Source organism: Hippoglossus stenolepis, chromosome 14, assembly GCF_022539355.2.
Source record: "Hippoglossus stenolepis isolate QCI-W04-F060 chromosome 14, HSTE1.2, whole genome shotgun sequence".
Lineage (NCBI taxonomy): Eukaryota > Metazoa > Chordata > Actinopteri > Pleuronectiformes > Pleuronectidae > Hippoglossus > Hippoglossus stenolepis.
Genome location: NC_061496.1, coordinates 11,071,601 through 11,084,718, shown reverse-complemented (window position 1 = coordinate 11,084,718; position 13,118 = coordinate 11,071,601). Strand labels below are relative to the sequence as shown.

Sequence of the window (13,118 nt, the reverse complement as noted above, 5' to 3'; positions counted from 1 at the left end):
CAAGTCGGGAGATGAGGTGGTAACTTACAAGACTGCAGGTTCAAAGCCACCGCATCAGCTGGCTGCGGGCTAAAAACTGCATGTCTCGGCCAATCTGCTGTGCTTTTCTTACGTCGGTATTTCCATTGACACGTGAATAATGGCAAAACGTTTGCTGATTAGATGGAGGTACAGTTACAGGGGGCGACGATAGCACTCCTGATGAAATGCAGACACCCACACTATCGAGGATTCCCATTGAAGCTTTCCAGAATTGGATTTCGGAGGCGACCTAAAGTGCTTGTGTCAGAGAGCAAGTAGCCGATAAAACAAGCGCTAATGGCTCACCCCAGCTGTGAATGTGTGTGTGTGTGTTATATTGTTACTACTGTTGATGAAGGGGCTGCGACTTATTCAGTAGCACAGAGCCATTAATGGGACAATGCAAACGGCTGTGAATGCCCTGTCTATGGGCAGTGTGAGGGGTTGGGGGGTTAACAATGAAGTTGAGGCAAAAGAAGGCAAAGATTGTGCACATTCACACACACTCACAGAGACACACAGACTCATGCACAGACGTACTACACACAAACAAGGAGTGAGAGAAACGCATTGTGTATATAAAGATGGACAGCATGTCTTTACCTCCTCACGCTGTGCAAAAATTAAGCTAAAATATCCTGCATAAGGATCCGCCCTCTTTCACTTTTGATGATGTTTCACTGGTAAAATGCAAATTTGGAAATACATCAGTGTGACAAGAACTGCCTGAAATGACAAAAAACGTCTGCGAGACATTTGATGTGAACTTTGACTTTTCAGTTTGGTACATGTCCCATCCACTAACATGGAGGAGATCTTTTCACATTTACTTTGAAAGCGCACACAATATGTTTTCATCTACAGTCAAGTGCATGGAACCAATAATCAAACCTCAATTTGTAAGAGGCCAATGTAAGAACAACTAATCCTGTGAGACAGCATGTTAAAAGCCACAGGGACAATGCATTACAGCAAACAGTAGCTTCAGTTTCAACCACTGACATTCACTCATACATCAGATGACTCAAACACATGTACCATCACTCAAACTTATCAACCGACACACACACCAGCTTCTAAAGAACACACACACACACACACACACGCACACACATGACGCACGTGTATTCCCACACACAATCATAGAGGCACACCTGGTTTTGTAGACGGCTGCCCTAAGGGCTACCTGTTCGTCAGATCCTCTGTTCTTTGTAATTAGGAGAGTTAGTGAGAGAAGGGGAGAGGGAGAGGCAGAGAGAGAGAGAGAGAGATGAGAGAAAAGAGAGAAAAGAGGAGGGGGGGTAAAGACAAAGAGGTCCTTTCCCTCGGCAGAACAGGAACTAGACTAGACTTCACGAGCCCTTGAAAAAGGCACTATCCTCTTTGGCTTGGTTGCCGCAGACACGCACGTGTACACAAACACACAAACACACACACACACACACACACATAAGTCAGCCACAACATTAAAACTGATTACTGGCTTTAAAGTGGTGGTGGGTCTTTGTTTCAGTCAAGCCATGAAGTCATGGAAAAACAATTGAAACTACAAAAATAAACAAATAAATATATCACATTCTTTCTCACAGAAACAATCCTTTAAATTGAAGCCACAGATATACATTAAAACCGGTTACTTCCTTCCCTGCTGCGATCAAAGCTCTTTTCCCCCCACATTTCGGCTGCTTAGCTCCGCTTCGGCTCTGCAACCTCAAAAGCCTCTGACAGAAAAGAACCGTGTTGTGTTTGCGTCTGTTTATTTATCTCAAAGACCCAGCATCACCGGGTAAGAGCTGCTCGTCAGAAGTCGCCTTGACAGACACAACGGGCCGAGCAGACAGGAAGAGAGGAAAAGAAAAAAAAAAAGTGGCACGCTGTTACAACCCAAATAGTACTCGGCCCCAAGGTATCTTCTGACGAGGGAAAAATAATTGAGGCCAGGGGCCCAGTGACACATGCAGAGGGCAAAGACGAGCGTTCATTAGACTCCCCCTCAGGGAGAGATGAAACGAGAGTTAGGCTGAGAGTGAGAGGGAACGAGTGTGGAGGGGAACAAGGTTGAGAGATGGAGGAAGGTGGACTGTTTTGCGAGGCATCCAAGTCGTAACCCTGTTAGCAAACACACACGCACGCACGCACGCACACACACACACACACACACACACACACACACACACACACACACACACACACACACACACACACACACACACACGGGACCAACAACGTGTGTGACAGCTATTGTGGGATGACTGACAGTGAGTGTTTGCAGTGTGTGTGTGTTGATTGGGTGGAGGTGTGGGTGGTGGGGTCGGTTGTCATGGGAGGAGAGTCCGTTCAGAAATTCCTCGGAGGAATCACCTCCTTGGCCTGTCCATGTCGCACAAACCAATTACCGTGACTGCGAGTGTTTGTGTGTGGGTGCCGGAGGGGAGGTCTCGCCGCAAAATGGAGGGGGACTTCTCCTAATCATCGCACTCTGGCCCCGCACAAAGGCAAAAAGGCTGCTCGGACTATTTGAATTTGAATGGCATCTCTCCTCGTGCTCTCTTTTTGCCGTGTCTCTCTTCCCCTCTCTCTCTCTCTCTCTCTCTCTGTGCCCCTGCTTCACACCGGATGACAAAAGCGGAGCCAACAAAGATAGCGCACAAAGCAATCAGGCTAATAGCGCTAATAACTCGAGCGTGGGGTCCTCACTCTCAATGTTGACACATTTCACTGTTTCTGTGGCTAAACACAGGCTCAAGTGTTTGGCAACCAGACGGCATAGTATTTTAATGGAGTGGCTGCCCCCATGCCAGGTTGCCATGTGCTCGTTGTGTTTGACTGTAGAGGGACACAACAAAAGGGCAACCCGGAGAAGATACTTAACCAGTGGAGAAGCCTGAAGAGAAGGATTTTCAAGGGAAGAATCATTAGGGGATTTTCCCTTTTTTTTCATTACTTTCTCCGACCAAAAACAAAATCCTGCTGTCATCATGTTTCATTAATGCAGCAGCCATTTTGTTATGATCAGGAAATACTGCTAAACGGAAGGGATTATGTCAACAAAAATGGTTAACATGTCTGGAACAACCTTTTCTCCCAGGGTTGTTCGAGACAGAAATTCGCTTTCAGCTCCCCCAGGGTTTGGTCAGGTTATCTCTCAGTTGTCATCGGGCGGCGTCACGCCAACAAAAGACGATGCTAAAAAGCTCAGAGAAGTTGCGGCATAGCACCGAGCTTAAATCCCTCACCTGTCTGCTCCGTGCGACCCCGGGGACTTGGCCCCTGTGAAACAACTACACATTCCTCTCTCTCTCAATAATAGCCTTTCTTCTCCTTTTCCTCTTCGGCCCTTCTCTCGTTTTTCTTTCTTTTAAGAAGTCTACTTGTTTGAACAAAGAAATATTTTAAGAGGCTTGTAACTCTGTATGTGTGTGTGTGTGTGTGTGCGAATGGGATGCGGCCATAGGGACGAATGCTTCTGTGCCCTCCCCTGTTATTAGGCCTGCCCTGTCATTATGGGATTAGACTGTAGGGGTTGGCTTTTGCGTGCACACATGCATATGTGTGTATGTGCATGTACTTTTCCCTTGCTTGTCATCTCCCCCCCAAGCCCTGTTTGTATTTCTGCTATTTTTTCTCACACAATCAGCGCACGCAGAGGAAATAATGTCACTGCCATTTCTTTTCCTCGTATTTGTTACATTAATCCCAGGGGCATTTGACCTCCATCATAAATAACACTTTACCAAAGCAGTCCTCAGGTTACTCAAACAGTGACTCGCTAATTGAATAGTCGTCGTGAGCGGCAGGAGGTTGAAAAACATTCCCCTGCGCTCCGCACGTCACATCCATCACAGCACGACGTGAAAACACGAGTGCAGATATAGAGATTGTCAGGAAAAGGAAGAGGGGAGAGAAAGAAGACAAACGAAAAAAGGGGTCAGACCCAACACTTCCTGTAGTGACAAGAGATTGAAAGTAGTTAGAGAGTGGGATAAATAGAGAAACAGGAAATTTGATCCATCATTTCACAGGATTGATGAGATAGATTGAAAGTGAAGATGAAAAAAGTGAGAGTGCATGTGAGGAAGATGGATTAAACAGCCTTGTGCTTCTACCTCCCACGTCTGCAGGCTTCACTCTCCCCTCTGTGTGTGTTCCTCATCAGTAAATTCGCCTCTTCATTTGCCTGATTTACTCCGTTTGCCCCTTTTCTCGCCAAACTACAACCTCCATTCCTCATTTTACACAGCCTGGATTAAAAAAAAGTTCAGTAAAACTTAAAGAGCTACAAGGCAAACAACAGCACTCTTATAGCCGCACTTTGGTTGTTTGTCCCTCAACTCGTCCTTCTGGTTTCCTTTCCGACAGTTTCTCTTCTTTCTTTCTCTCAGCCGGGTCCATTAGGAAAATTGCCAGCAGCGTGGTCTTAGAGGATTTCAAAGGTTTTGTTTGCTCAGATAGAGGCATTTTCTTGACCACACTCTTATCTTATCTTTCATTTAGAACAAGTCTGTTGGTTTGACACAGAACAGTGAACACTATTTTCTGGTTTGTTTTGTTTGGCTTTTTTAAGAGGGTGTGTGTTTTCTGTGACTGCGCAGGTGTCTGAATTTGTTGTACAGTCATGAATATTGCAGTATGCTTCCACTTCCTGATATGTTATTCACACACACACACACACACACACACACACACACACACACACACACACACACACACACACACACACACATAATGTGCAGAAACAAATCACAACAGCCACCCACATGCACACACACTGACAGAGAGGGAGTGTCTGGGTTAGGCTGGGGTCACTCAGTGCTTTTGCTTTGGCCCATTGACTCAGGATTGGTGCTCCACTTTGGGCACAATACAGGGCTTAGCACCCAACACACACACACACACACACACACACACACACACACACACACACACACACACACACACACACACACACAAAAGTACACACACACACAGAGTGCAGACCTGGTAAGGTTAGACAATGCAGATGCATCCAGATGGGAGGGTTACTGCCGCTCATGCACTCCCGAATGATCCACCTAACAAACCCCATTGACTCAGATTGAACAGGTGCGTGTTTGTGTGTGCGAGTGTGTTTTGCATATCTCTCGTTCTTTCTCTCTCTCTCTCTCTCTCTTTCTCTCTCCCAGCCACCACTCTTTTTGACTCCCCCCCTGTTTGTCTTTGTGTTTCACCATGTTGCCATATTCAGCAAGGTCAGCTCTAATGACAAGCCTTTGTGCCACACACAGTCATAATAATAAACACCCTGCACAGCGGAGGTGTGTCATTTCCACCACACTGGCTTACCTACCTGCGTGGCTGACAGTAACAGGTCCCAAATAACACACTGTCATGGTATGAGTCAGGTGAAATCCTGCTGGTAATGTGCACTGACACAGTTTCTGAGATGAAAAACACGAGTCGACCCTTATTTGCTCAAGTTGACAAATGTGGCTCGATCATTGCGTCTGGTTGCACAGACAGCGCTCAGCGAAAGCATTCAGGATTTGTTTTAAAGCATATCCACCATCCAGAGAGAGGATTGGAGGCCGGCTGGATAGAGAGAGAGAGAAAATTGTTTGTGACAAAGGTTGTGAGCCAGATTTGACCTCGTGCTGCAAGTGCGTGGTATTCACTACAGTTCCCACAGCCACTCCCAGAGAGACAGCCCTCACTGCATGAACTGGCTCGTACTGAAGCTTCCAGACCATTTTGCCTGAGGGGAACAAGCCAAAGCTACATTTGAAATCAGATTGCATGTTTTGTTTGTGTATGGGAAGATATCTCCCTTTGGCTGGAAGCCTCCTGGAAGTCATATTTCTTTTGCCAGCGTAATAGGCACATACGCATGTCAGCGACACTGTCACTCAAAGCATGTGGGGGCAGAATTCAGTGGGAAACCCCAGTTGTAGGAGCCTCCCGTCTCTACAGAGCTACACAGAACTCGAGACATAGTTTGAGGGTGTTTGGGTTTGTCACCGCTGGTGCTCCTGAAGGCAGCAGACATATGGAGAGGGTATGGTGAAATCCTGGGGTTGTGCTTTTTTATTGTGCTCCCAGGTGCTATTTCCTGTCAGCTTACCCAGCACAAAAAAGAAAATATATATATATATACAAAGATGAAACAAACAGAGAGATGTAGAGAAAAACAGAAAGATGGTGGTAGGATAGTGAAGTGGAAGTTGAAGGACGTCTTCAGCTTCATTCCCTGCAACCGAGGCAGGAAAAACTGAAAGATCTCACACACCCCTTCGTGATAAGGGACAGTAGAAAGAAGCGGCCTTTCTGCCGGTGCCATTTCATCATCTTTTACTGTCTTGTAGAACAGCACAGCGGTCGAGATAATAACGTGGCTGCATACTGCGCCTTGAGCACAAGGTAGTAAAAGACTCGACATTTACAGTCTTCCTTCTCTGCTCTCACAAACCCGGCATCTTTTACCAGAAGAAACGAGAGAGTGGAAAGCTGGGCAGGAGAGGAGGGGAATTGCGGGAGAGATCCCTGTCCACCATTTTGTGTGTCTGTGAGTGTGTGAATTCCTCAGTGTGTCTCCCGAGATACTGTAAGTGTACAAATAAACTTAGAGGGTGTACTTGTATGCATTCATGTATTGATTGAAAGTGAAATCAGCTCAAGCGTAATGACCTTTGTCCTGCTCAAGAGCACCTCTCTTGTGATACCCAACTTTATTACCCCCCCTCTCCATTAAAGCCTTCTGTTGGGTAATATATCTTTTGGAGTTTTACAATCTGTTGCTTGCTGCGTGTGTGTGTGTGTGTGTGTGTGTGTGTGTGTGTGTGTGTGTGTGTGTGTGTGTGTGTGTGTGTGTGTGTGTGTGTGTGTGTGTGTGTGTGTTTCTGTGTGTCAGAGCGCCCTGTGGGAAGCGGAACTGCTTCTCAGCGAGACTCTGCATTACTTCCTCTCCACTGTATAAAAGCAAATGTCTAATAGCCATCTCATTAGCCAGATGAGGAGCCACAATAAAATGTCACACAATACCTCACAGATCGCCCACCTAGATCTCAGTCCCGCTCCCCCACTGTCTCTGGGTTCTTCCTGTCGTGCACACACACACTCACGCATATAGTACTTCTTTGTCTAATTGAATGGAATATCGCTCTAAGCCCTCGCTTTCTGAGTTATTCACCCGGTTATCTGGGAACAACTTCAGTCAGAGCCTCTTATCTGTCCCTTGAACCATTTTACAAGTTTTATGACTTTGTTGTAAAACTATCCCGTTCTATTGATCTCCTCTGTTACCCTGTTCCTCGTTGTCTAACCTGATCGTCTTCTCTCTGCTTCCGTTCACAGAGACGCTGATGGACACGAAGTGGGCCACGACAGAATTAGCCTGGACTGCACACCCTGAGACTGGGGTAAGTTTACGAGGCAACGTTTGTGTATTTGTGAGTTTATGAAGATTCGGTCAAATTCATTAGTCAATAGAGAAAAAGAAGTAGGATTTGTGAGTCCAACTTATTTGTTGTGTAATTTTAATTTCCTGTTGCACACATGCCTGTAGCTGTGACTCTACATTTGAGCCTCTAAATGCAGTGCGCCTGCTTTCCTCTTTGAGGTCGCGTAGTCGTGTACACCTTCATCAGCAAATCACTCAACAGGATGTGCTTTAACATTCAACAGGATGCGCCTTTTAGCGAGGAGAATAAGATACACTGCAATCCAATTTCACCGACCCACACAGTCACAGATGTTCCTTTCCTCTCGCCTCATTGCACTCGAAACATGTGAAAAGCATCAGTTTCCTCGTGAAGCACCCTTTTAAGGACAGAAATATTTCTTGCCGTTGACCTATTGCACATGGAGGCATCCAAATCTACCACACACAAAGTGCCAGTGACAGCCTCCCCCTTGCTTTCCCATGTGGTCTCCACAATGGGCTAAAGAGGAGCAAAAAGAGTCTTGACCCCTCCTCAGCCATACTTCAAAGACCGCCAGCACTCCTCCCCTCGCCTTTGTGTGGCCCTCTGACTTGGCCCTTGTGTTTTGAAAGGTGGGCCCCCATTTTTTTTATATTTTGTTTTTACCCCCAATGCACTTGCAGAGAAGATTCCGCCCCAGCTGTTGGAAGTCACCCACCCTCCGTATTCTCCTCTTCCTTTACTTCCAAGTAACTAAGCACTAATGAAGCCAGACACACTAACCACATCAGCTGCAACAATCAGTAGGACGAACCCCCTCGCTGCCTGTCATGCCCCCCCTCTCCCCTTCCTCCTTCCCTCCTCCTATCTGTCCATCTTCTTTTGCCTCCTTCTGTCCCCCTCCCCCTCGTTAAGCTACAATGCTGCAGCAATGCTCCCACTGCTCCCATGCAGAAGGGCATAGAAACGGGAAAAAACGCCTCCTTATTTCTTTTCCAACCAAACCCGCAACAGATGCTTCTTTTCAAAAGATGATACAGTGAAGAGCCTTTTGCACTTCAGATTTCCCACATTACCAACCGAAGGGGGATGAATTTCTCACAAGCGTGTTTTTTTTTTTTGTCTTGCAAACAGAATGTACCACAGACGGTGTGTGTGTGTCCCTGAGTTATCTTCCCCCCCTTCTCTGTTTTGGTGAACACCGTATTGTACGCGTGTTTATTTGTATGCTTTTGCTGTCTCGCTACGGAAAAACAGTGCAGCCTGTTTTTGTTACGGGTGACAAATGTTTAAGAAGAGCGGGTACAGTGGCTGAGAGGACAAACACTGTGACATACCAAGCAAGGGGGAGGGGGAAAGCAGAGGGACTGAGATTAAGTAAAATCCAGACACATTTTCATGAAGCGAGAGAGGGAGAGACAGCGAACAAGAGAACCAGACAAGATCAAAATGTCAATGAGGTCAGAGGGTGAAATTGAGGACATAGATTGCGTCAGATCTGCATCTGTCTAGTGTCACCAGGAAAATGGACTTGGTTGTTTTTTTATAAAGCTGTAAAAATATGAAGTCACTTATCACTGGCATTCTTCTTACTCTCCCACAATAAGATGCGGAGCCCCAGCTTTAAAAGCCAGTAAGAATTTGATCCGAAACAGGCAGCTGAGTTGCCTGTGGGAGGGTAAGACAGTGTTAACACACTTGTGTAGGTTGAGTACAAAAAGTTTTGTTAGCAGGTGTGTTGAAGAGAAAAGACTTGGACAGTCTTTGGCAGTTTTAGGTACCACTAGTGTTTTAGTCAAAGAGTGTAAGCTAATGGCTAAGAGTAAAATCGTGGAGTGGGCTAGGGGGCAAAATGATGAAGAGGTCAGTGATTGGCGCAGAGCTGGACGAGCAGTATAAACTGTGAATTGTATAATATGATCCACATTTTGAGTCTCACAGATCGTGCAGCCACGTTGACTCTAGCTTTCCAACTAAGTCTGATCCTTTTTAAGTTGATCCTGTGCTTAGCCAATCAGAGTTTGCTGATGAATAGCAGGTACTTCTGCTTTGCAGCAAAATCTGTGTGTGTGTGGCTGGGACAGAAAGAGGCCGGCGGAAAAGCAGGGAAAAATCTATATTTTTTCCCCCACCTTGTAATAGTTAGCAGACACATATAAATGGTGCAGTTATAACTGTTAAAATATGGTCCTTTAAGTATAGAACCTTCCAAGACAGTGTCTTCACATACCTCATTACTACATTTCTCTGTGTTTACATGTGTGCACATGTATTCTATCATATTCCCCCCCCCCTCTGTGTCTGCACTCAGGTATGTGCATTTCTCCGTCTCACTGTCTGCATTCGTCTGGATAGCCTCTAGCGTTTGTGCATCAGTCATGTCCGTGTTTAAGTGTGTGCGTGAGTGTAAGTCAGCACGTATCTCCATCAGGGCTGGTGTTGTTGCTTATTTTTAATTTTCACTACATGTCTCTGTATTGTGTTCATACACGGTATCATTTGTGTTACAAAACAGATGGGATATCATGGGGGAATTCCACTTTATAACAGGGCCCACACCCCTGATAACAATATACCGATTTTTTAGCTCGTGGAGGTAATGACTATTGTTAGTGTGTCGCCGCCTCCTTCTCAGACCCCCAGCGTGCTAAAACATGTGATGAATAAGCTTGAAATGCCCTTAAATTTTGCCCCAGAGAGCACATTCACATCTGGAACAAACACAAGTATTTCAGCTAATGCTTTAAGCTAATTGTTCTAGTTTAGTTGCTTAATGTTCACCTTGAATAAAAAGAGGTATCAAAACATCTAGAGTAGGTCTGAGAGAACTTGTGCAGCACAACCAGCATCGCTGTCCTCACAACCATATTCCTGTTCCTAGATTATTCCAAACTATTCGGACAGAGGCGTCAGTCATCTGAAAGTAAAATCTATAGATGTGATTGGAAAGAACGAGGAGAAAATGAAGTGAATCTCCCATGTTGAATGTCTTTCCATCTTGTTGGAAGTCAATACCAAGAAACTTTTTTCACATGACCTGCTTAATACATTTAGCCTTGGTAAGCAGGCACTCAGGGGTTTGACCACCGGTGTGTGTCTCACTGAGATGTCGTCTCCCCGAACACACTTATACACAAACATGCATAGAAAATGTGCGCTCATGCAGACATAGTGCTTAAACAAACGCACACGACCTCATACATACAACCACAAACACTTGGCAGCATGCTCTTTTGCAGTAGGTGATTTATTACACTGAACTAAATACCCATCGACACCTCATGCTTTTAGCCATCCCATTGACCTGCCTGGTGATTATCGATTCCCCACGGTCGCTTCCTCCCTTGCTCTCGCTCTCGTCAGGACATCGCTTTAATGCCACGACTGAGCTACGCCCATTCTCCCTCTCTCCCTCATGGCCTCCAGGGTCTTGGATTAATAGCCTTGTCTCCACCACATCCATATCACAGCCTTAATTAAGATGTTCTGAGCTCAGATGGAAACAACTGGCTCTGGAGAACAAATTGGTGCCTTTATGCCAGAGTTTCGAGACAGTCAAATGTTCAGAGGCAAACTTTGGTCACAAGGGTGCAACCATGGACATTTTGTTATAGATGTGTCTTGGAGTGAAGTGAATTACAATCCACAGGTTCATTGTCATCCATTTTTGTAGCAAGTCCAATGGGTTAAGGTATAAGGCTAAAACTGCACCAGAATTTTTTATTCCTCTACCTTGTTTTATTTTGTTCTATTGGAGTTTCCCCTCCTCATTGTCTTTTAAATGCTTTAATGCCTCGCCATGCCATATGGAAATCACCTTGATTTGCTTCTGTATGTGAAATGTGCTATGCAAATAAACTTACCAGCCCTTGGCTTAGCTAAGAAAACATAAATCCACTTTGCGTAATAGGAGAGGGGAGCAGTTCCCCCAGCACACATGCACAAATGCACAAACGATTTAATCATGGTGTTTTCATTTGCAATAGAAAAATTCATTAGATTACAGCAAGTCTTTCCAGTCTAGTTTGCTTTCGCTCATTTAATGAAGCTGGCAATCAAAGTTTAGAAGATTTAATCCCATTTTATCCAGAGTAATTCACCCTCTAGGTAACAGTGAAAGACGTAGAGGGGTGTAAAAACAGAAAAGCATGAAGGTTAACCGGCGCCTTTTCCCTGTCTTTATTAGAGGACGTTGCGATCATTGCTCTGTAATTGAAGCGTAATTGGTTGTGAAGCAGTGTGGCTGCTACTTCCAAACAGATATGAGGTAAACATGCTGTGGTGGCTCTGTGGTGAGGGGGTGACAGGTTGCTGTAATTGTGATGAATTTGCAGTCCTTGTCCCTGCTTTTCGCTACACTCACCAGAGATAAAATGCCTAGCATGGCAAAGGCAAGGGAACCTAATTGAAAATACACAATAATCCAAGAAAAAAAGTCCAGTTGCTTCTTTGTTTCTTGGTCCAAACATACGCACCTACTTTAATTGATGTAATTTGACTGAGTGTACTGTATCTCTTCAACCTTTTATTGCAAGGTGCATAGAGATGGGAGAAAGTACAATGCCACAAACTGTCAGAGATTAACAGCTTCTAACCATGTTCCTCTTATTCTCTCTTCACAGTGGGAAGAAGTAAGTGGCTATGATGATGCCATGAACCCCATCAGGACGTATCAAGTCTGCAATGTACGTGAGGCCAACCAGAATAACTGGCTACGCAGTGACTTCATCCCCCGAAAGGATGTGCTGCGTGTATATGTAGAGATGAAATTCACTGTGCGTGATTGCAACAGCATTCCCAACATCCCCGGCTCCTGCAAAGAGACCTTCAACCTCTTCTACTATGAGTCTGACTCAGACTCAGCTACAGCCACCAGCCCTTTCTGGATGGAGAACCCTTATGTGAAGGTGGACACTATTGCCCCAGACGAGAGCTTCTCCATGCTCGAGTCAGGACGGGTAAACACAAAAGTCCGAAGTTTCGGGCCTCTGTCCAAAGCCGGGTTCTACTTGGCCTTCCAGGACCTCGGCGCTTGCATGTCACTCATCTCAGTGAGGGTGTTTTATAAGAAGTGCTCCACCACAATTGCCAACTTTGCCGTGTTCCCAGAGACAGCGACTGGGGCTGAGGCAACGTCCTTGGTCATTGCACCAGGAACTTGTGTCCCCAATGCCCTCGAGGTGTCCGTGCCACTGAAGCTTTATTGCAACGGTGATGGGGAGTGGATGGTTCCTGTCGGAGCCTGCACCTGCTCATCCGGTTTTGAACCGCAAATAAAGGAAACCCAATGTCAAGGTGAGTGTTTTCACAACAGACTTTTGAGGTCAATCCAGCATTTCGTTATTCATTGTTTGCAATGGCAGATTAATCTAGGGTTTAGAGTGACATACTACACCGTACACAATGCGTAAGTCTTACGTCAGCTGCTGGACTGGCCCAGATTCAACATATCTATCTACATTCTACTTAACAGGTTATGCTGCAGTCTTACCTTCTTGAAAAGATGATGGTGGGGTTGGGGGGGGGTGGGTGGGTCCCTATGGCGATCAATAATGTATGACATTATAACTGCAGCGAAAAAAGTTGCATTTGCATTTGAGTCACACCGTTTCTGATGCGTCTATGCTGAGTGAATCCCAATGAGTGAGAAGCAGGAGGTCAAAGTCTCGCTGAAGGACGCTTCATCTGGACACATGACTGCTG

The 13,118-nt window shown here is 45.6% G+C and overlaps 1 protein-coding gene across 6 annotated transcripts in view; it reads left to right on the top strand.

Moving 5' to 3' along the window:
- LOC118120931 (ephrin type-B receptor 3) overlaps positions 1–13,118 on the top strand; it is a 62,094-nt gene that overhangs the window by 23,101 nt on the left and 25,875 nt on the right. For all 6 annotated transcript variants that reach the window (XM_035176459.2, XM_035176457.2, XM_035176454.2 and 3 more), the window contains exons 2-3: positions 7,348–7,412; positions 12,038–12,710. In XM_035176459.2, coding sequence (XP_035032350.1) covers positions 7,348–7,412; positions 12,038–12,710 — 738 coding nt within the window. The remainder of the gene's footprint in view (positions 1–7,347; positions 7,413–12,037; positions 12,711–13,118) is intronic.